The following is a 24,472-nucleotide window of genomic DNA, read 5'->3' on the forward strand; positions in this document are numbered from 1 at the left end:
GGTCTCCAACCTTTTTTGCGCTACGGACCGGTTTATGTTCAACAATATTTTCACGGACCGGCCTTTAAGGTGCCGCGGATAAATACAACAAATAAAACCAGTACCAAAAAAAAGGAAGATTTAGTCATAACACAAAAGAATAGACCCAGGGAAACTGAGTTAATGATAAAACCGATAAAAACCCTGAAAACCATAAATTTCACTCCCGCGGCATGGTACCAACAGACTCATGGACTGGTGGGTTGAGGCCACTGCTCTATTGGGTTGAGATCCTGTGATTCTTGGGGCCTTTTCAGTACAGTGAACTCAATTGTCATGTTCAAGAAACCAGTTTGAGATGATTGAGCTTTATAATATAACACGGTATCCTCCATCAGAAGGTGTGTACACTGTAGTGATTAAATGATGCTCAGTTGGAACTAATGAGCCCACAGTGTGCCACAAAATATCCTTTTCACTGTTACCTCAGCAGCAGCCTGAACTGTTGGTACAAAGCAGGATGGATCCATGCTTTCATGTTGTTTATGCAAAGTTCGGACCCTACCATCCTTATTTCACAACAGAAATGAAAAACCATCAGACCAGTCAGCGTTTGTCTAGTCTTGTATGTTCAGGTTTTGGTGAGCATGTGCAAACTGTAGCCTTAATTTCCTGTTCGTAACATGTTGTAGCCTTTCACCTTAAAGGTTCAGGCCGCTGTGCATTCAGAGATGCTGTTCTGTATCCTTTGGCTGTAACCATGGTAATTGTTAAGTCCCTTGAAGCAACTTTGTTGCTGGTTTGAACTTCAGCAGGTTGTCATGTCTATATAATCTAATTGCACTGAGTTGCTGCGATGTGATTGGCTGATTTAGATAGCTTTGTTAATGAGGAGTTTAACGGGTGTGCCTCATAATTAAAATGAATAAACATTCAGTCTCTTTAATTTCCTGTTATTTATTTTATTTTTTATTTCATGGGTGCTTTTCATTGACACTGTGAGTCATCAGACCGGGGATCAGGCATCAGTAACCCTAATCCCTAAGTAAACTCTACGCTTTAGAGAAGCATAAAAGGACCATTTGAAAAGTACAAATAGGTTCTGAGTGTTTGTTGTTCGCTGATTGACGAGACTTAAAAAGGTGGTAAAGCCACGATCGGGACTGCAGTTTGAGCGTGGATCACCAGGGGAAAAACATCATGCTGACCTTTATTTTATTTGTGCAGAATTAAACTTGAATCTTTTTTGTTAGTGACTGGTTTTAGAAATATTTGTGTGAGCCGTGGACTTCTGGGAATCTGAGTTGGAAAGAGCTTGAGGAATACGGGCTTGGGAAAACTAATTTCAAAAGCCAGAAATCACACGTTTAGATAACATTAGTTTGGGGTAAAGGTTAAGGTTGATCCGTGATAAAATCCAACTATGTGACTTGTCTTTGATTTTGCTAAACTAAAAATTTGGAGGTTTTATATGCATAATAAATAAAACTATTGTGATTAACAAAAAGGGGTTTTGAATAGTGCCCGTTTCCCACCAATTTTGGGTTCAACCAAAACAACATATCACAGTTTCCATAGAAACCTTTAAACCAAAGGAGATTCGTTCATTTATTGTTATTTTACTTTGGTTAGACAACCTGCACTTGTTCACAATGAATACATTCATGTTAATGTAATTTAATCTGTATTGAGTCAGATCATGGGGTTAGCTGTCAAACAGCCAGGGGATCTCAGGAATCTTTGGGATTTATCTCTGGAAACTGTAAACATCCTTATGAAATTTCACGCTGATACATCATCGAGTTTGTTTTCGGTCCGGTGATGCATTGACAAACTGACCTCCACAGATTCTGCAGACCTGAAATAAATGGTGGCACAGCTACAATTAGACATGTTTGCTGAAAACCATATCAGCGATGAGTCCACTTCCTGCCAAACGGCTCAGGAAATCCTCAACACACAGCACAGTGCACGGCTAATTAGATTTGACACTAGTATAAAACTTTTATACAGGATCGTCTAACTGGTTCAGCATGCTGGAACTGCACTCACGTGGCCTCAGACGTCCTGTGGGCTCGAGAGAGCTCTGTGCAGTGCAAAGAGTGATTTAAAATAATAATAATGATAAAATGATGACTTGCAAATGAACCTACTGTACTGTAGAGTGAAGGCTGACTCGCAGCCCGAATGTGAAGCCCTCAGTCCTGCTGCACACAGAGCCTTAACAAGGCACCAGCTCATAATGTGATTTCATATCTGTTTAAGGTTGTGTTCGGCGGTTGCAGGGCACCTGCTGTTGACGTGATGAACACTTGAGTTAACGGCGCAGCAGTACACTGGAAACATAGCAGGCGTGCCTCCGCTAGGACTGTTTGGATTGTGGAGACACATCAGATGGAGATTAAAGTTTAAATAGCAAAGAGAAGCACTTTTCACATGTTTCCACCTGTTTAATGAATGAACAACTACATCACCGTTAATGCATCCAGGAGTTGCATAATGAGCTTTGGGGGGATTTTATAAGGTGGTGACTTGTTATGGATGTAATCCGCCACATCCAGTCGCCTGTCCATTTGGTCCGACCACGCCAAGCCACTTTTACCAGCAGTCATGACACTTCTAAGTAGGACTTTAATCACTTTTTAATCTGATCACATTGCAACTAGGTAGCTGCCATATGAGTCAAATAAGAAGGCAGAAGCAGGTTTAGATAAATGCAGACATTTATTTTTTTTCTATTTTTTTTTCTACTGATTTATAGCAGCCAGCCTGATTCTGGTCTTGTTCATGAAACTTATGAAAGACTTTATAATCATAAAACTCATCATCTGTCTCCCTCCCAGCAGTGACAGTGCTGCCATGGCATCAGGAACTCCAGACGTGACGACCAATCAAGAGCCTGCTGAAGTCCAGGAAGAGTGCTCAGGTAACAGTTTGATTAAATGTTTTCTGTAAATGTTTGATTGGGAATCCAGGCATATTTAGTATTAATGTATGCTGAGTGGCTGTCTTCGCTGTAATCACATAAAAAGGTCGTGTCTGTAATTTGCATCGTTTCAACCTTTTTTCTTTTCAGCTTCAACTCAGAGTTTGCAAGGTCATCGACACACAGGGAGAATGTGAAAATGACCTTTCAACTGTTTCTATTCGTCAGATGGTTCATACTTTCTATGGATTGCACAGCTAATGAGTTACTGTCCATCCTGTAATCATTCAGGCTGTAGCTAACGAGGCTTCCTTGGTTTAATTTCACAGTACAGAGCAGTGAAAACCAGATAATCCAGGCACTTTGGCAGTTTTCTAAATGAAAGTCTTCTGCATGAAAAGATTGTCTTAATACAAACGTTGTACTTTTTGCTTACTTTGCTTAATTTTATTTTGTATAAGTTTGCAACAACTGAAACAAAATACATGTTTTTTCCAAATCAGTAGAATCTTATCAGTGCATGTTTTGTAAATCTCTGAGGTCTCATTTAGTGGGAACACATGCAGAAACTCCTGGTGCTTTCAGCTCTGATGACAATAATAAATGTTGTTTCAGAGATGGTTGGATGCTGGTACTTGCCAGCGATATCAGCAATGAGATTTTCTACTCACTCCCAGCAAAGATCCAATCAGCTCGAACGATCGCACACAAATATCTCCTTGCAGGTTGTGGCAGGAAAAGGAGGAAAACACAAGGCTGTCGCACACAAACGTGCACACAGATTAACAACAAACAGAGTGGGAACCAGGATGTAGATGTGTGTTGATGTGGAAAGGTTAAGTTGTGAGCTTCTTGTGAACACAGTGACTTAAGCAGACGTGATGACACTGGTCTTTCGTGCCCAGGCTTGAGGTCCAAGATAATGTGATTGAATAACAGGCAGAAGTTTGTTTTCAGGAAGCTCTCGGTTTTGAATCTTGGGCTAATGCTGGTGTAATAATCCTGCTGAATTTTCAAGTTTGCTCACTCGCTTTTCACAAGAAATGAACAGTCTCTAATTTTTCTGGTAGTTTTGTTTTTATGGAGAGAGATCCCAGCCCTGATATTGTTTCCCTTTCAAAGGTCACCATCCTCTCACAGTTCAGCTGAGTTGCCCCTAATTTTGAGCTCAGGACTGTGTATAGGTCCTGTTAGTCATAACAGAATGCATATGGAGAAACTATAATATCTCAGCTCTACGCTGACCTTCCACTGAATCAGCTGCCTTTTTCTAGGCAGACCTTTTGGCTTTAATAGAGTATTGTGCCTAAAATAGCACAATAAATGGTACTGTTGGGTGGTGCTTCCCCCTGATAGTTCATCTTGGCCATGCAGAAAGGCCTCTGAAGCTTCATCAAAAAGCAGGTTGGAACCTCCTCAAGTAAAGACAGCACTTTTGTGGACTGCAGTTATCCAACAATAACTTGTTCTGTGTGCGGTTTAATGGCATCTCATTAAGATGCTAAAATTGGTTTTCATTATATTTTGACAGACTTTTATTTTAGTGACATCTTTGGGTTTCTGTGTTACACAAAAAATCCCAAAAGAAAATGCACCGCATGTGCTTAACATGATCTTGAGTGAGTGACCCAGAGATTTAAAGCATCTTGGCCTGAGCACCAGGTTTGGATTCCAAACATTTTTCAGTTGGGATTTAGCTCCAACCAGAAAGTGTATTTTTAGAAAAGAAGGAATGCTCAAGGATTCCCCACAGGGAGGAGGACGAAAATGACACAGGTCGTGGAACATTGTTGTTTCTCTTTCTTGCAACTCAGCTTCTGTTTCCTTTCTCTGGGGATGTTTTAAGTGCCTCCTGTGTAACAAATAGTCCACCCGATTTATAGGTTGGCCGATATTATCAGGGGATATTAGCTATTTGCCGCTCCTATGGGCATCAGGATTTTAAAGGCCACAAAATGAAAATTAAAAAAGTAGAGTAGAAACATTAAAAAACACTGTTCAAACATCTTATAGGTCTTATTTAGTTTGCCAGCCAGAGGGCTCTTCTCTGTTTGGGATGCTACAAACACAGCAGCCAGCTGATCTGAGCAGAGTCGGGCTGAACGTGGACGAGTAAAGAAACTACATAAACTAAATGTTAGAAATCTGTTTATGTTTAGTGTGTCTGAAAGAAATATATTGGAAAATCTAAATCTCCAAATATTGTTACTGTTGTTAAAATCCTGTTTCTGTCTAGCTGTAAAAACAATGAAAGATGTTGCACTTTGTGATGACTTTTGTCTGATTACAAGTGTTTCTATTTGATGGCTACTTCAGTTTACTCAAAATATACAACAATAATGCTTTTTGCTTTTTTTTTCTCCCCACCTTACAAAACCTACATTACCCACAATGCTCCTCAACCACTGACAGAGTTTGGAAAGCCTAGCTACATTCAGATTTTGTTTTTTTTCCCATCATCCTCAGCTGTATACAGGTCTACACCTCTACCATTGCAATCAATGCATTGCACACTGGTTTATGAACTGCTGTCTTACACCACGTTGTCATTCTGGTTTCTTTTTGAAACAAGAAGCGCTGCCCCCTGCTGGCCGTTAGAAACAATGTGCACTTCTATAATGGCTTTGTTTTTCAAAACCACAGGCTGTGTTCATCTTTTATATACAGTCTATGGTTTGACCCAGTAAATATTAGCTAAGCTAATGAACATAGTAAACATTGTAAGTGCTATACATGTTACCATTGTTACTATGTAGATGAATTAAAAAAAAAGACCAACTCTGCACTACTCTTTATACTGATCATGTGGTTTGAAGACAAATGCGTAGTGTATAAGTGCTGAGCCAGCCCACATCCCTGTTGCATGTGAGATGGAGCGAGGACCATTTCAGGTTCTTGATGACAGCTGTTTAAGAAGTTATAAAAGAGCTGTTGAGTTTTTCCACTGTGGTGCTAATAGACATGGACCCACTGTGGGGGTAGGTTTACAAGCTTGAGTTTGTGTGTGTTTATGCATATGTGTATTTTCAGTTTTCATGTTGGGCTCTGCAAACACACGCACACATCGTTCGCTCTGTGTGGTTCCCTCTGGGCTGCCTACCTGTGTCTTTACAGCCACCGCAGGACTAATTGCTCTATAACTCGAGTTCACACTGGGGCAGTGTGTAAAGATGCTGTGTGTGTAATGATCTCATCAGCATGTAACTGTGCACCACCATGCAATGATTCATGATTCTGTCTTCTCAGGAAAGAAAAAGTCCAAGTTCCAAACGTTTAAAAGGTTCTTTGCCAGGAAGAAGAGAAAGGATCCATCAGCTGCAGGAGCGGACGCGAGCCTTAAAGCCAGCCAGTCGAGTGACAATGTCAGCAAAGCATCAGAGAGCAACACACTCACTCGAGCAGAGAAGGATAAAGGCTCTGGGTAAGATCGCACACATGTGCTCAATGAAATGCTTTTATTTACAATCTGACAAAAGTACACAGAGCTCAACTAAGACCTGTCACGCCTCTACTTATTTATTATATGCTCATTTTGTCATATCTTCGTATTAAAGCTACAGTCGGTTGTAAATACTCGTAAATATACATTGAGTAGTGTGCATCATATATCTTTCAACAAATCGCTAAACTTGGATTAATCTGTTCCGGATTCATGAACTAAATTGTGCATAAATGTTCAGTGTTTTTACAGGTTTGGATGGATGCTTTTGTAAAATAGTTTTACGCGTCCTCAGACTGCTTCATATTTGTGTGTGGGTGTGAGTCCTTACACACAAATCATTGTACACATTTCTAAATCTTACTTTATACTTGTGGATCATATCATAATCATTTACAACCCTTTTGAGGCAAATTTCTCTCCATGAACTGGGAGAACTGGAAGGAGTAGGAAAATAAAATTCAGTTTTATTTATACAGCACCAAATCACAACAGTCGCCTCAAGGCGCTTTGTATTGTAAGGTAGACCCTTCAATAATACATCCAGAGAAAAACCCAACAATCATATGACCCCCTATGAGCAAGCTCTTTGGCGACAGTGGGAAGGAAAAACTCCCTTTTAACAGGAAGAAACCTCCAACAGAACCAGGCCCAGGGAGGGGCGGGGCCATCTGCTGTGATTGGTTGGGGTGAGAGAAGGAAGACAGGATAAAGACAAAATTCAGTTGATTGCGATTTTTAGTCTAATGACATCCAATGGTGAGATTTTACACACTTTACCTTTAAGCATGGACCAACATTTCAAATAATTAGGTCAACCTGAGTCTAAGTAAACCCTGTGAGCCGAAAGGCTTCAAAATGCTCCGAACACTCAGTTTTAGACAGTTTTTTCTACTCCTGGCTGTGTGTGATGTCAGAGAGAAGACATATCTAAAAACTGGTCATCTGTGGCACACATCTCTGGCTGTGACTAGCCCACCAACCTGTTGATCAAACCTTCTGTTTGTGAGGGACAGGACAATAAGACAAAAATCGATTTGAAGGAAGTGGAATGGAACTAAAACTACATAAGCGGTGTGTTTTTAAGCAAAACCATTTCCCTTTCAAAGCATCTAAAATGCTAGCTCTTATTATGGAGTTTAATTGAGCCCAGCAAAATGTGAATCCAGAATATTATATCATTACTTTACTGCCATGTTTAAGGGATTCATCAAGAAACCGCACCGTTCTGTAGCCAAATGATATATTTCTGCTCACATTGTTGGAGCTCATGCATCCATTCAGGTCAATAATGTCTCTCATGAGCGCATTTTAAAAAGGAAGGTTGTGTTTTAACATCCATCTCCTGTTCTGTCAAACTCACCTCAGCGAAGGCTCAGCGCTTCCTGTTTTTGTAACAATTAGAAGAATGTGTGTTTTCCTGCGGAAAAGTCCTGAATTTCTTTGTTTTCCTAAGCGGTGCCACTTCCTGCTTTGTCTCAGTCTGTCACAGGAAATATCTAGTTACATTTTACTGATTTCTCTGATCATCATCCTAATTACTGGGAGACAACAAACCATCACTTAAAAAACTACAAGTGTGTTTTCAGTTGATATATATTTTTATACGACAGAAGCGAGACGAACACATTTCAAACACTCTGCATGGGTAGTTTATGGTATTTGTTTTATGTCGTGATCCGCCATCTGGTTCTTTTTTTCTTCTACCTGTCTTGTTATAGAAGCTGCGAAACATCACTCTGTGCTGTGTTTATTTCTTCGTCTTCCTGTTTCCCAAAGGTCGAAGATCAGTCTGGGAGGCAAGGCTTTGTCACATGACTCCGTGTTTGTTTCTGACTCATCGGAGGCGAACGAGGCTCTGGGGGCATCGCAGGACAGCATTCATGGGAAGGTGAAATCACTCCAGGTATGCACACACAAACGCAGTTATCGGATCAAAGATAAACCACGTTAAAGTTAAAGTCCTCTCAGGTCTAGTACAACAGAGACCCCCGACCCCTTGACCTTTGACTACAGGGGTTATTAAGGAATAATAAACAAATAAAGATTCACAGTCTGACACATTTTAAGTGTGTTTGGGAGTGAGCACTTCTATGCCCCAGGGCACTGTGAACAAAGTGCTGCCAGTAGATCTGCTATATATTAAGCCTGTGGGATTACGAGTAATATGTGGCATTAAATAAGCTTTGACTTTTTACACAAAAGTTTTGATCCATGTGTAATGTGATAAACGCAGCGGTTTGGACAGGCGGAACTGATGTGTTTCACAAATAGAGATTAAAGTTCTGTCAAAGCAAAATGAAAGGACCGTGTGATGAGAAGAACTGCAGACAGATAGAAAGAGTATCTGTCACAATAGTGGGCTAAAAGGGGAAGACATGAGACCCAGACGGACGCGCTGATCTCCAATGAAACGGCTCCGCTGAGCTACAGAGGAGTGAGACTCAAACAACTCCTTCAGCGATTTTTGCTAAAAAGAAACACTTTCTCCTGTAAGCTAAAATAAAACCGAGGAAGTGTTTGATTTGGGCTCCTTTGTAGATCAGAAAGTGTGTAACGGACACGGGCAGAGTGCTTGATAATCAAATCCAAGAGTTTTCAGGCAAAACAGCCACAGATATGTTGGCGAGATGCAAGTTGCTAATAGATTGATTTCCATAAAGTGAATTTACTGTGGAAAAACAATCTGATGGAGATTTCCTGACCTTAATCCTCACTGTGAGCTGTGCTGCCTGTTTGATAAGCAGAATGAGGCCATTCCAGAGCCAAAAATAAACACATTATGTAAGGATCGATACACTACAAGGCCATTAACATGATGCACAGGAGAGTGACTTTCATGTAGTAACTCACTAAACAAGGGTGTTGCCACTGTGAGGGGTCCAGAAAACTTCAGATAGGAAAAAAAAAAAAAAAAAAAAAAAATTCCATTTGATGGCGTTTTTGGGCCTGTGTTTGTTGTCCAGTAGTATAGCTCTTTAAGTATAGGAATTCAGACAATACAGAAGCTACAAAGATGCAATTGCATCCTGACCTACCAAAAAACCACACAAAAACAGGACACCGGCCAACTGAGATGATATAAAAGACAGGTGTAGCTGCTGTGAGGTCAGCCACTGCTTTATGAATTTGTTATGTTTCAACGATGCCTTCTTTGGTGTTTTGAAGCTGGATGTTGCAGTTGAGGGGTAAATCTGACCAGGAAGCTCACAGGCTAGTAACATGTCTATCAGAAGTCATTAACGTGGACTTCCGGTGTCATGGTGGCGAGAGTAGCAGCATAAACAGGAGCTCCTGCATCGATAGTAAAATAATCCGCAATTCAAGAATATAATCCATTAAAAGCGACTTTCCCCTCAAGAATAATGAGCGGAGATAAAAATAAGAAGGGACGAGCCCCAGGCCGAAGCTTAGAAACGCGACTTGAGAGTAAGACAAATGAAACACGCTCCGAGCAAGAGGGCGAGAAGATGGCGGCGGAGGCCACAACATCAGCGCTAGGCCCCCTCAGACAGGTGGTGAGTGAAGTAGTGGGGGAGGGCATGCAAGACCTTAAGGCAGAGATGAAGAAGGAGCTATCGCTCGTGAGAACAAGTTTGAAAGAGGACAAGAAAGCCCAAATGAGCGAGTTAACACACGAGATAAATCAACAGGTTACCGCCGCCACAAGCAGGATCGAGGTGGTGGGGAAACGTCTGGAAGAAATGGAAAGAAACATGGTGGGGAAGGAGAAATGGGACATTGGAGTGAGGGATGCCATTGTTCAGCTGTTGGATAACCAGAGGCAGCTCCAAGAGAAGGTTACGGATTTGGAGGGGCGCTCACGCCGTAATAACATAAGGATATATGGCATCCCTGAGAACATAGAAGGCACCTCCATGCTAAGGTGTGTGGAAAGCATGATGATATCGGAGTTGGGGGACGGCGTGGACTTGGGTAGCGAGAAGAACCTAGGGATAGAGAGAGCTCACCGGGCGCTGGGAGTGCAGCCGCCGCCGGGGGCGCCCCCTCGATCAACGGTGGTGCGCTTCTTAAAGTTCAATATTAAAGAACAAATCCTACGCGCTGCATGGAAGAAGCCTGTATATATAAAGGAGAAACGGATTTTCTTTGATCACGACTATGCCGAAAACATACAAATGAAGAGAAAAGGGTATGGCCCGGTTAAAAAAGTACTTAAAGAAAACGCCATCCGGTTCCAGACCCCGCTTGCTAAAATGCGGGTTCATTTCGACTCGGGAATGGTCTTATACAATAGCGCGGAGGAAGCTGCGGCGGATATGAGAAGACGCGGATACACGGTGGGACCGGTGGCCACAAGAAAGCCCAAAGGCATTACGGCGGAGATGATCAGCAGTATGCTACCGACGGGCGTGGTTGGGCCGCGACGCGCCGGGAATACAGCTGATCTACGCGGGAGCGCACGGGAAAAGCTGAAGGTTTTCCAGCGCACGGAGGACGTCGGTACAGAGCAGTAACACCTGTGCCCCACCGGCCCCGTTTCGCTGTTAAGACGATCCCCCTTTGATCATGGAGTGGTGAGGGTCCGATGCAGGTGACTCACATGTTGTTTTTTTTTGTTTGTTTTTCAGTTTCCCTTTTTCTTTTAAAATAGGAAACGAGAGGGGCCCCACACTGTGGCATTTCCCCCCAGACTGAGAGGAGAGAAAAAAACCTCTCTTATGGAAGACCTGGTTTATTTGGTTAAGACAAGTTCTGTCTTTGTTCATGTGTGTTTATTATGTGTTCTGAGGGCTGGGAGTATTGTTTTGTTGGTGCAGGAAAATAAGTTGGAAATACATAGAACATATGCGGTATTATAAGGTATTGTCTTTGTAAATGGTGTAAAGAATCCCATTAAGAGAAGTAAGATAGTTTCAAAGCTAAAAAGGGGAAAAATTGATATTGCGTTTCTACAAGAAACACATCTATCAAAGGAAGAACATGAGAAGTGGAAGAGAATGGGATTCAAAAATATTTATTATGCCTCACATAGATCTGGCAAAAAAAGAGGAGTGGCCATTCTGATACCGAACAAGGTTGGTTTTGAGTTTACTGGAGAACATAAAGATAAAGAGGGAAGATTTGTGTTGGTGAAAGGAAAAATGGAACAGGAAGACGTCACGCTGTGTAATATATATGCACCCCCTGGTAGTAGTACAGGGTTCTTTAAGGAGATATTCAGTCTTATTGCCGCAGAAAGTGTTGGTACATGTATATGTGCAGGAGATTTCAATTTACTTCTCCATCCAAAATGGGATACAACTAGCCGAGACCGGAGGGGAACTGAATTAGAGAAACAAGTAAAAACAATGTTATCAGAGTTGGGGCTTATAGATATATGGAGATATTTACACAAAAATGAACGCAAATTTACATTTTATTCAGCGAGACATGATATGTACTCGAGGATTGATTATTTCTTTACTTTTAGTAAAGATCTCCACAGATGAATGATTGCATAATAGGACAGAGAGATTTATCTGATCATTCCGGACTAACTATGAAGATTGGGTTTAAAGCTAGCCCCAAAAACACCTTAACACAGGTCTGTTAAATAATGACTCATTTAAAAGAGAAATGGGACAGGAGTTAAAAACATATTTAGAACTCAATGACAATGGAACAGTTAATCCCACAATTTTATGGGATGCAGCTAAGGCATACCTTAGGGGTAAAATTATTGCAAAATGTGCAGTCTTAAAGAAGGTGAGAGCAAAAAAGCTGTCAGATTTGCAGGAAAATTTGGAAAAATTGGAACAACTGCACACCGTTACAAGGTGCCCCAAGGTATTGGAGCAGATGAGGCTGGTTAAACAGGAGATCCACAAAATTTTAAGTGAGGAAATTGAAAAAAAATTAAAATATAATAGACAACGGTGGTATGAGGCAGGACCCAAAGCTGCTAGGCTATTATCATGGAGACTCAGGAGGCAACAACAGGAGAACACTATTCATAAAGTTCGAAATTTAAAAACAAATAAGATAACTAATAAACTCAAAGAAATTCAGAGAGCATTTGAAGAATATTACGCTGAGCTATACACACAACCGGATAAAGCAGATGAGCATAAGATTCAGAATTTCTTATCCAGCCTAGATCTACCATTTATAGGTAAGCAGCAGAATGAAAAACTCGTCAGAGAAATATCAGCAGAAGAGATTAACATTGGGATCTCAAAACTCGAGACTTTTAAAGCCCCAGGATGTGATGGATTTCCACCAGAGTGGTATAGGCAGATGAGGGAACCCTTGATCCCGCTACTAAAGGCCTCTTTTAATTACACTCTGAGTGGGGGGGCGCTCCCACCATCGTGGCGCGAGGCGTATATCTCTGTCATACCAAAAGCAGGGAAGGATAAAACGGACCCCAGAGGTTATAGACCTATTAGCGTGTTAAATATAGACTATAAACTATTTGCCGCAATTTTGGCTAGGAGGTTGAGTACATTGATGCCCACGCTGATAGAGGAGGATCAAACAGGCTTCATTGGTAACAGACAAACACACGATAATATCAGAAGGGCCATTCATATTATTGACCAGATACTCAAAGGGAAAACTGGAACAGTTCTCATTGGGCTTGATGCGGAAAAGGCATACGATACGGTCGGGTGGGAATTTCTGTTTCATGTGTTGAAGAGATTTGGGCTATGTGACAGGTTTATTCAATGTATAAGAATGATTTATATGTCTCCAACAGCAAGGATCAAAGTTAATGGAAGCCTCTCAAATCGGATAACACTACAACGTGGCTGTAGGCAGGGCTGCCCGTTGAGCCCACTGCTCTTTAACCTTTTCATTGAGCCGTTGGCTCAATGCATCAGAGAAGAGCCTCGATTGGAGGGGGTTACAACGGGGAATGTGGAAAATAAAATTTGCTTGTATGTAGACGACGTGCTGGTAGCGCTAGGAAACCCGGAAGAGGGAATTCCTCTGCTTATAGAAATACTGGAAGAATATGGCAGACTGTCTGGTTATAGACTAAACATTCAAAAAACTCAAATCTTGACATTCTTTTTTAACCCCTCAAGACAATTGGTAGCAAGATATAGGTTCGGATGGCATCAATCTCAAATGGAGTATTTGGGGATCCTGCTGACAAAAGACCTTGCATTGTTATATGAAGTTAATTATAACCGGGTGAACAAGAAGATATATGAAGATCTGGAGAGGTGGGGTCTGCTCCACCTCGATCTGGGCAGCAAAGTTAGAGCAATAAAGATAAATATCCTCCCAAAGCTGCTATATTTGTTTGCAGCACTTCCAGTGGAGGTCCCAGCAAAACAATTTAGGGAGTGGGATATGCATTGCTCAAGATTCATATGGGGAAATAAAAGGCCGAGAGTGAAATATGCAACAATGCAGCTGCCTGGTGAGTGGGGGGGCATGGCTCTACCGTGCTTTGAGGATTACTATCTGGCAGCCCAGATCAGACCTCTAGTGTGCTGGTGTAACTCTAAGTTTGAGGCAAAATGGAAGGACATTGAGCTTTCTTTGATGGATTTCCCAATACAGTCTGTTCTGGGGTCTCTTGAGAGTTTGCCACAGGCATATCAGATGCAAAATTTATGTGTAAGTTTTTCCCTGAAAAAATGGGCAGATGTGATTAAAATTTTTGGTCTTAATAGGGAAATAGGGTTGCTGGGATGGCCAGCGTATCTCCCACGCTTCCTTCCAGCATTGTTAGACCATAAATTCAGGGAGTGGTCCAGGCATGGAATCACTGCGATCTGTAAGATAGTGAAGCATGGGGAGCTGATAAATTTTCAGGACGTGTCAGATTTACGAGATCGGCAGGGAAGATTTTTATCGTTACCTACAGGTTCGGAGCTTCTTCCGGAAGGAAATTAAAATGCTTGACGCAGATGCTAGTGGGGTGATCCAAATATTTATGGATGCTTATGGTGAGAACATTATAAGAGGTACTATAGGCAAAATATACAGAAGTTTTACAGCCATGAAAAAGACCTCAACAAGATATGTCAGTCATCGATGGGAAAAAGAAGCAGGTATAACTATCTCAGAGGAAGATTGGTTGCAGATGTGGAAGAATGTGTTATCTACCACAAATTCTTTAACATGGCGAGATTTTTGATGGAAGAATTTAATTAGATTCTTCATCACACCAAAGCAGAAATCCAAAATAAGTGGTTCAGGCGCTTCATGCTGGAGGGAGTGCGGGGAGGTCGCTGCGGGTTGCTTCCATGTCTTCTGGTCATGCCCTAAACTGAAGACCTTTTGGGAGGAGATTAAACAAATGGTGATGGATGTGCTGGAAGTAACACTGGATTTCTCCTTTAGTACCATATACCTTGGGAATATCCCTGAGGATATAAATAACAGAGACTCATATTTACTGAAAATAATTATGGTTGCATGCAAAAAGGCAATTACTAAGTGTTGGTTACAGACAAGCCCCCCCACACGGAAGCTGGTCATAGACATTATTAACACAATTCATCATATGGAACTGATTACCCTCTCACTGCGGCTACAGAAGGAGAAAGGAGAGAGACTTTGGGAACGATGGGATCGTTATACGTCAAGAGACTAGAAACTGATACCTCTGTGATGCAGAGGGACCGCTACGAATTTGTTTGAATGGAACATGCACCTGTGTAATATGTAATATGTGTAAGTAAAACAAGCCGTTGTGTATTTTGGAATATGTGAACATATGTGAATGTGTTGGTTTCCCTTGCCCTCTTTAGTTCTGTATGTAAAATAAGATGAAAATCAATAAAGAGAAAGTGTTAAAAAAAAAAAAAAAAGTCATTAACGTTGGATTATCTTCCTTTCTGTCAGTGAGTTTAAAATTTTGCTCACTCTTACCCAAAACTAGTAACCTGGTCCATAAACCTATCAGGAAATCGTTTACTGTGGTCACAGCTGACAGCCGATTTCTCATTGGTGTATACAGGAGCAACCCCAGCTATCACCCCCTGGTGGCCGTTAAAGAGAATGCAACTTTGCAGCTACAGTGTCTCCATCTTTTACACTGTCTGTGGCCCGACAAGTGGACAATTTTCACTCCACTACAAAGACTTTTGTCTTCTGTGGGACCGTGGCTAAAGGGCAAACACTAACAACTGTAACACACTAACCACTGGTTCAACATATTTTTGATGCTGCCCCCTGGTGACAGTACACAGCTACTACATACAGGTGGAGCTCTGCCGTGCTCTGCGTTGGACCTATAGACTACCAGTGCACTATTACAGCGGAGCGGAGGATGAATTTGAGGATGTCCACCCTGTCACACCGCAGCTAGCATCATGAGCAGAATGATATGATTGGCAGGTGCAGTTTAATAGAAGGGTAAATGCTCACAAGAATCTTTGTGCAAGTGTCAGTTAGTTCCATTATATTCAACAGGGAGCAGACATGTGTAGAGCTGATATGAGAGAAATGCATGAATGTGGTTTTTGAGGTGAACCCTCCCTTTAAGCACATTTAAAAAAAAACAAACTACATTTCAGATTAATTTTTGCTTCCACCCACAAACAGCTTCCAGTATATAAGCTGACGATGTTAAAATAGAAACATTTAGAACAGCAGATTCTTTGTGACTTTATCAAGAAACTTGTATTGTGTGTCCGTGTGTGTCTGTGTGTGTTGGTGCGTGTCAGTGTCCAGCCCTGCTACAGAAAAGCTGTATTGTCCTGTGCTTTGAAACTGAGTAAATGAGTCCTTGACTGACTGTTACAGGGAAGCACGCAGATAAAGACTGTTTGAGTTTCTGCGATACCAGCTACACACACAGATACACAATCACTTTCAAAGGGCTTTCGCTTCTCTGTTGAGTGCCCAGCTATGAGTCCTCACTGTTCATATTCCACCACAGTAAAGATCTTTTTCCCCTGCAAACAGCTGTAATGCTTAATAAACGTGTACTCAAACACGCCATTGTTAGCCTTTCATACAGAGCTGTAGTTTATTAAACAGGGTCACAGATATGGTGTTTCCCCAACTGTAAGTAATGATAAACACCTTCACTTCCTTATAAAACAAACAGGTGAGCACATGCCTGAAACGTGCACGCACTAACCCTGCTGTCATAAATGTGCTCTTTTTTTTTTCTCCTCTGCAGCTTCAGCTGAAGCAGGCCATCAAACTGGGCTCTCCACCGTCTCTGATGTGTGTGAAGAGGGCAGAAGATCCTGCGACCATGTCTGAGGATGACGGCCTACCCTGCAGCCCACCAGAATACACAACAGTTCACACGGTCTCGATAAAGACATGCTTTCAATGATGCCTTCCTCCTGTTAGTGCCCCTGAGTTTGGCTGCTAACATTCTTCTCCTTGTTCTTGGTGCGTCTCCCAGAATCAGGCTCAGGCGAACAGTTCCATCAGTCTGGAGGGAATAGACAGCGATGAGGACCGGGTAAGCGTCAGTGCAACGAAAACTAAGATACTGCATTGTTTATTTCATGCTTTGTTCCATTCACAACCGACACATTTACCGACGAGTGAACTTCCACGCTGCGATGCTTTACGATCTGCACCATGTCCTGCGTGTGGCATTACAGCCAAAACAGCGATTCAAGTAAGATCGATGTGATTTGTAAAAGCCAGGAGGAATCTTTGTGGATGTGTTGGAGCTGTGTGTGATTGCTCCTCATGTGACTGTGGCGGAGAACAAATCTCATGATCCCGTCTAATCACTAAAATGCTGCTCTTGGTTCTAAATAAAAGCCCCTTCATGCAAAATGACATCTTTCCCTATGTTCCCTCTCTTTGTCGCTCTTTTTTCCCCTCTGTTGCTTTTAGTCTTTTTGTTTCAGCTTTCTGTTTTTTGTATCGTCCTCCTGACCCTGCGTATAGATCTGCGGTTTAACCAGTGTTACCCAGAATGCCTCATATTCTCCCTAACAATAATTTCAAATGAGTCCTTTTTATGGATCCAGAGAATCACAGTGCCAGTTCACGATAAGGCAAATGTCCCGAGAACATCAGCTATCCAATTAGTCTCACTGACTATAATATGGCCTAGAAGCACAGTCAGCAAACTATGACGAAGGAGCCTTTAATGATAGTGTACTTTTAGCAGTTTCAGGCGGGTTTTGGTCATTCTCCCACTGGAAAGAGCCACAAATGGCTGGCTACAATGACAGGCACACAAAACCCTGAAAATATCCCCTTTAAAGTCAATTCCACACACAGGAATGTGGTCAAGGATGGACTGCACTTACAGTGGCACTTTGTGCAGTTTATCCATCCACTGAGAATTCACTAAGATGTCAATTGTTTACTTGATTGTGGGTTTTTTTTCTTTTCTTTTGTTTTTTTCCCCCAGGCTTTATTTAGAAAATGAATTAGATTTATCTGCAACAATCCAAGCTTTGACTCACACCATCGCTGTCAGCATACGTCACTGTGGAGACTTGGGTCTAGGTCAGCCAGTGTTAAATGCATTTACAGTAAATGTAAAGAGTGCAGACTTTGTCATCTTTTCACACATACTTGTCTATAGTTTGTGGATATAAGTTGGTCATTAGAGGAGTTCAGACTGCCTGTTTCTATTAGCAGTGGATGACCAAACTGTGTAAGACAAAGAACATCGTTTGAGAATGAGATGATCTGAGAATCATCTCCTGAGTTTATTGTTTCCATTGTGTTGTAAAGTGAAGCCAGCATACAAATGTCTGTAATACTTCCAGATCCCAGCAGGGGGCGACTCTGCTAGTTGCATAAAGAAGCCAGATTGTCCATAGATCAGACATAACATCATAATCACCTGTCTAATATTGTTTTGGTCCCCTGTTTTCTTCCAAAACAGTCCTAACCCATCGAGGAACCACTAGACCCCTGAAACTGTGTTGTGGTATCTGGCACCACAATGAACTTGTTTGTCCAGCACATCCCACAGATGCCTAAGTGGATTTAGAGGCAAAATCAACACCTCAAACTCGTCGTTGTGCTTCTTAAACCATTCCTGAACTATATTTGCTTCGTGGCAGGGTCCTTTATCCCGCTGAAAGGGCTCACAGCCATCAGGGAATAACTGTTTGCATGAAAGGCTGCACATGGTCTGCAGCAGTGCTTAGTTAGGCGGTACGTGTCAAAGCAGGACCCAAGGTTTCCCAGCATCCTCAAAGGTTCCATTAGTGCCATGTATATGAAGCCACCTATTATGTAAGTGAACACTGACAGAGTTAGCAACCAGCTGATTAACAGCATAATCTTTATTGTTATTAGATGAATTAAAAGGAGAATCAATACTTGATATAACATCAGGTGGCCAATTGGAAACGAATGCATACTAACATATAAGGTTACAGTGTATCACTTATTGCAGGTTTAAGGAATCAGTGTTTTTTAATTGTGAGTCACTGTTTGAGACTCGGTGATGAAACGATGCTTCAGACATACCATTGGCTCAGCATCCTTTCTCACCATGGAGACTGGAACGCGATTGGCTGTTTACTTCTTTCAGTAACAGTGTCGTGTTTTTAAATCCTGTACAGACATAAATGGAGAAGTTTATGTTCAACACGTATCTGCAGCACAGGAAATAGTTGTCATGTGCCGTGTGTGATAGTGGAAGATGGGCTTCTGTCTGTGTGTGTGTGTGTGTGTGTCTGTTTGGGTGTGGTCATAACCAATCCTCCAGCTTCTCCTCAAACCTTAAATGGAAGTCTGCAGCTTGACCTCTTCTTCCTCTGTATGTTGCTTTCCCCCTTTCCCTCTCTCTGACCTTCTTTTTCTTTTCTTTTCTCCAGCCACAGTACATGTTATTCCACTGACCGTGTGTGTGTGTGTGTGTGTGTGTGTGTGTGTGTGTGTGTGTTGAGTGTTCAGAGTGCATTCCAATGGTTTCTTTGGCAGTCAGCATGTCTGCTTGTAGTTAAAGCATTAAGAGTCTGCCTCTCCAACACACACACACACACACACAGGGAAACCTATATATTGTTAAAGAAGTACTGTGTTATGCGATATTTCATGAATATGTTTTAAGGGTAATTTCAGTTAGATCATAAAACAAACCATGTGTTCATACAACACAACAGTTTTTGGTTTACATGCAGAATGAAAACTCTGAAATGGTATTTTACAGTCTAACAGATGCAGACAGACATTAGCATGTAGCGTGTGTTGCAGTGTTAAACTGTGTGTGTGTGTGTCTGTTTAGTGGAAGAAGAGCAGTGTTTTTGTGGGTTTTGTGTTGAAATAAGTGAAAATGTGAGTTTGTGAGAGGTGAGACAGGTAAGTTTCTGTGATGACAGACTAGTGTTGGTTCTGCAGATAAGGACTGCTCATGTTTGTACAGCTGGACTCCCCCTCTCTTGCTCAGTCTCTGGCTACTTGTTTGCATCCTTGGGGGATTTTTCAATGTTTGTGCTTTTAAGCTTCTTACAAGTGTGGCTGATGTCTGAGAGTTGACCACCTCTATTTGGAGCCGTCCCATTTGGGGGGGTGGGGGGGGGACAATTGGATGGATGGTCAAATTCTGTCCCCAGAGATCTCTCCTGGTTGAGTGTTGCTAAATGCTAAATGAGTGTTTCCTGTCTTCCCAGCTGTCCTGCGCAGCCTCCAGCAGAGCAGTGAGCCCCCTGGTGGTTCCAGGAGACTTCAGCCAGCCGGCCAGTCCTTTTGTCTGTCTGGATAACTCTGCAGCCAAGCACAAGCTGGCCCTGAGGCAAAAAGCCAGGAGGAGACCTGCCAGTGTAAGAGGGGAAACAAAAGCTCTAGCATGAATAAACACTAATACTCCCATTACTTTAAATGGATCTTTATAGCTTTTCATGGCGTGGCTCTCATTGCATAGAGTCTCTGTTTTGTGATAAAACTGGACCTAACAAAGTAATCCCTCAACTATAAAAAAGAAACATAAACAGTGGGACAATCAAAGTGATTAGTCAATAGTTTCCCCACATTATCTAAAAACCTTTTTACATGGAGGTTAAACTGAAAGTGAGTGCAGAAAAGTACAGCAGCCAGTGAACGGGTCAGGTGGTCCTGTCTGCACAGGCATTCGTCCCTCTCAGTCATTCAAACTTTTCAAAGAAGTTACGCTGAGAAAAAAAGTAATTTTACTGATACAAATTCATGAGAGCTGTTGCTGTATTGGATGTTATCACATGTATGCTGCTACAGTTTTCTAGGACTGCTTAGCTGACTGTTCATTGGCGATTGATGATGCTGATGTCACCACAAATGTCTCGTTTCTGTGCAGCGAACAGAGGGGAAAGCAGGACAAGAGTCTAAGGTGGAGGCGAAGCTGACGACCTCCACACCGCTGCAGGACCAGCAGGAGGCAGAAGGTGTGCGCACAAAACCCTTAGTTTTCATGTATGGAAGCCTGTGAATGCCAATATTAAAACAAAAGTATTTAATCAAATAGAAGGGTTATAGTCCACATGAGTGCGAAAGATACATGTATGTATTTTTTAAAGTTATTTTGGTAACACTGTAATTAAATGGAATATCACTGTATTTTATGTGAAATTACAATGCAATTATATTTACGTACACTTAAACACAAGAATAAGGGGAGAACAAATCAGGTTTTTACAGGAAACAAAGATATAATTCTACTGTGAGTAATTTTAACTACTGCATAACCTTACAAGAAACCAGACACACATTTTAGTGTAAATAATTTTAATTGCAACAGTTGAATAATAGAAAATCAGTCATGAATATAACTTTACTTTATTTCTTTTACAAAGTTATTTAATATTCATTATATTTATATATATTTATTTATAATATTTATTTTTTTTTATAGATAATTCACACAAATAATAATGAAGTGGTTTATATTGGCTGCCATCAGCTTCCATATACTTGTTACTTAAGTCTGATGATACAATGACATTTTTTTGTGTGTTTGATTCAGAAGTGGCTGATGTTCTGCTGAAACCAGAAGTTGAGAGGGAGGAAAATGAGGAGGAGGAGAGCGAGGAGAAGGATCAACCACAACATTCCATACAATCCCTGTTGAGCGATGAGGAGGAGGGAGAAGATGAGTCCGAAGCCGAACAGGATGTTTCTCACGGCCTGGACACTTCCTGTCCTCCTGAGCCAAGTCACTCGGAGGAAGAAGACTCCGACAGCCAGCCCCTGCCCTCCTCCAAGCTCAGCTCAAGCGCCTCCTCTCTGGATAGTCCCAGGTGAATAGAAATGGTTTCCTTTTGGTTTTCCCCTCCCAGGAGTGTAGCTTGGTTTGTTTTATCTTATCTCTTGATTTCTGCTTCTAGGGCCACACCAGAGCCCCCTTCTGGCTTGACGGACACAAGCATGGCTTCCAGTGCAGCGGAGAGTAAGGATGTAAGTGACTCTGCATCTGAAAGTGAAGAAGATGGGGTCCAGAACCATGGGGAGGAGGAGAACTCCTTCTTACAGGAGGTGCTGAGCTCTTTGAAGACGCCCCTCGTGTCTGCCTCGCTCGATATGAAAACTGAGGGCACCGTCCTGGAGATGAAGGAGGAAGAGGTCGAAGAGAAGGAGGAAGAAGAGGTAGAAATGGAAGAAGGAGAGGAGGTTAAGGAAGAAGAGGAAGAGGTGGATGAGTCCCTCAGTTCTCAGGCTGCTCCCTCGTGCTCCATGCTGTCAGATCAGACCACGAACGAAGAGGAGCAGGTTGTCACTTCCTTGTGGCAGGAAGAAGAAGGAGGAGGAGTGGATGCTGAGGAAGAAACGGAGGAGGAGGAAGAGGAGGAAGAACCAGCTGTGGAGAGATTTATTCGATCTGATGTATGAATCTTAGGTTATTTGACATTTTAAATGGATTTTGTGTGGAAGATAAAAGGCCCCATGCCTTCCTCACTTACCCTAAACTCCTCTGACGCTGCTTCGTGAGTGTCTCTATATATTAGGCAGTTTATATGTCAGCCAACGCGCACTGTGGCAGGAATAAAGGGAAGCATATGATGTGAAGCTCCAAATGCAGACACGGTCCAAAACTAGAATAAGACTCGCATGAGATATGAATGTTCCATGGATGGAGAAAATGAGGGAACACAGATTCCAGTGCAAGGGAACTTTAAAAAAATGTTCATCCACTTTATTTTTAAAAATCTAAATAAGGTTAAATTGAATTTCGATTTTTAAAGAAATGAGAGATTAGCCTGATCCAGCATTAACTAAAAGCTTTATCAGAAAGACATTTGTCACTAAAAGCTCTTTCAGATATGATAGAGGCATAGTTATTATTTTCTCATTTTTAGAACATTTTTATTTAATTGCAACTTTTGCTTTTTATTCAGTTTAGTTTCTCTCAGGAAATGGAAAAAAAAGGTAGATGCAAGAAAATAGATTTAACATGATCATGTTTTTTGGGGGGTTTTCTTGGGCAGTGCGGTGGTACAGTGGTTAGCACTGTTGCCTCATAGGTTCTGAGTTCAATTCCACCATCAGCCCGGGTTCTTTCTGTGCATGTTCTCCCTGTGTTTGCGTGGGTTCTCTCTGGGTCCTCTGGCTTCCTCCCACAGTCCAAAGACATGCAATTAGTTGGGATAGGTTAATTGGAAATTCTAAATTGCCCATAGGTATGAATGTGAGTGTGAATGGTTGTCTGTGTTTGTGTGTTAGCCCTGCGACAGACTGGCGACCTGTCCAGGGTGTATCCTGCCTCTCGCCCTAAGGCAGCTGGGATAGGCTCCAGCGCCCTTCGTGACCCTTAAAAAGGATAAGCGGAAGCAAATGGATGGATGGATGTGATCATGTTTTCTTAAATCTCTTTCATGCCATTTAGCCACAGTCACATTCCCTTTTTTCCCCCTCTTTTTACTTGCTAGGATGAGGAGGAAGGAGAAGAGCAGGCAGAAGAAGTCAAGCCTGAAGAGGACGACGGCGTGCTCTCATGCCAAACTATCAGCCAGGCAGGTGACGACAACGTGGAACAAGAAGATGAGGAGAGTGAGGGAGGGGACGAGGAGGAGGCAAGCAAGCTGGAGAAGAAGTCTGAAATGGAGGAGGAGGAGGAAGGGCAGGAGATGAGGGAAGAGGATGAGGAAGTCGAGACGACTGAAAGGACAGAAGTGGAGGAGGCAGAGGAAGCAGTGGAAGGAGAAGAGAGAGGTGCAGAAGAGATGCCTGAGATGCTTCCGGATATGCCGGGTGAAGAAATTCAGGTGGTGGCGCAGGAGGCGGATGAAGGTGTGGCGCTTGAAGGTGACTCCGTGTGCGCTGTAAAACTCAAAGATGATGATCAAATCCCAGCAGATATGAGCGATCAAGGACTCACCACGGAGCAGAAGGAGCAAGATTTCAACCAAAACTATGGAGACGAGACTGAAGAGGGAGAAGACACAGTAGAGGAGGGGTCTGACCTCAGCGTGGGGTTAGACCAATCGGAGAAAGGCGTGGGAGCGAGCCAGAGTGATGCAGATCAAAGCGAACAGGAGCTGGAGAGCGAGGAAGCAACGCCACAATCAGACACCAAAAAGATGGAGGAGGGTCCGAGTGAAGCCGCAGAACAAGATGACGGCTCCCCCGAGCCTTCTCCTTTGTCCCTGCAGTCACCAAAGAGCGAGGCCAGGAGTCCCACCAAGACCAGCACAGCGATCGTCCACATAAATCTAGTTTCTCCCAGTTCAGAAAAAGCCACGTCTTTATTCCAGCTGCCTCCAGCTGCTGCAGATTCCAGTGACAGCGCCAGTGAGGCGGCTTCACATGACACAGAGTCCACCTCTGCAGATAAAGAGGAAGCTGACAGTGTGCAGGAGGAAGAAGAAGAAGAAACGCATCAAGACGCTGCATCTCCTGCACCTGCTGAGGAAGAGACAAGCCAGCCGCCCTGCAGCCCCGATCAGACTAAAGTCCGCTTCACGATTGCTCCCGCCTGGCAGAGATCACAAAGTCTGAACCCTCCTCCTTCCCCACCCACTTCTGTCTCCTCCCCCTTCGCTGTCGCACCATCCAGCTGCGAGGAGCCGGAGACTGTGACCGAGGATTCGGTCACGAAAGCAGAACCGGCGACTTCACCAAAGGTCGAGTTGGTGCTGAGCCCCAGTAGGGTGAAAACCGCCAAACCACAAAGCAGTGTGACACCGGCTCCACCCAAGATCTCTACTTCTGCGAGCATTGAAGGTAAGAGCGCTGAACGTGTGTGTGATGGTAGATGATGAAGCCGTTTTCTGCAGGGACAGGATCCACTTTGGTTGTGTTTAGACGAGGCT

General features: G+C 42.6%; 1 protein-coding gene across 4 annotated transcripts in view; it reads left to right on the top strand.

Moving 5' to 3' along the window:
- Positions 1-24,472, top strand: part of zgc:66433 (uncharacterized) — a 52,392-nt gene that overhangs the window by 24,500 nt on the left and 3,420 nt on the right. For 3 of the 4 annotated variants that reach the window (XM_006781871.3, XM_035909785.2, XM_087847684.1), the window contains exons 2-11: positions 2,823-2,905; positions 6,152-6,326; positions 8,124-8,250; positions 16,438-16,572; positions 16,672-16,731; positions 19,865-20,014; positions 20,524-20,611; positions 21,190-21,463; positions 21,551-22,046; positions 23,090-24,383. In XM_006781871.3, the coding sequence (XP_006781934.2) occupies positions 2,823-2,905; positions 6,152-6,326; positions 8,124-8,250; positions 16,438-16,572; positions 16,672-16,731; positions 19,865-20,014; positions 20,524-20,611; positions 21,190-21,463; positions 21,551-22,046; positions 23,090-24,383 (2,882 nt within the window). The remainder of the gene's footprint in view (positions 1-2,822; positions 2,906-6,151; positions 6,327-8,123; positions 8,251-16,437; positions 16,573-16,671; positions 16,732-19,864; positions 20,015-20,523; positions 20,612-21,189; positions 21,464-21,550; positions 22,047-23,089; positions 24,384-24,472) is intronic. The other variant, XM_087847688.1, reaches the window with a different exon arrangement.

Source organism: Neolamprologus brichardi, chromosome 2 (assembly GCF_056152115.1).
Source record: "Neolamprologus brichardi isolate AB-2024 chromosome 2, ASM5615211v1, whole genome shotgun sequence".
NCBI classification, from domain to species: domain Eukaryota; kingdom Metazoa; phylum Chordata; class Actinopteri; order Cichliformes; family Cichlidae; genus Neolamprologus; species Neolamprologus brichardi.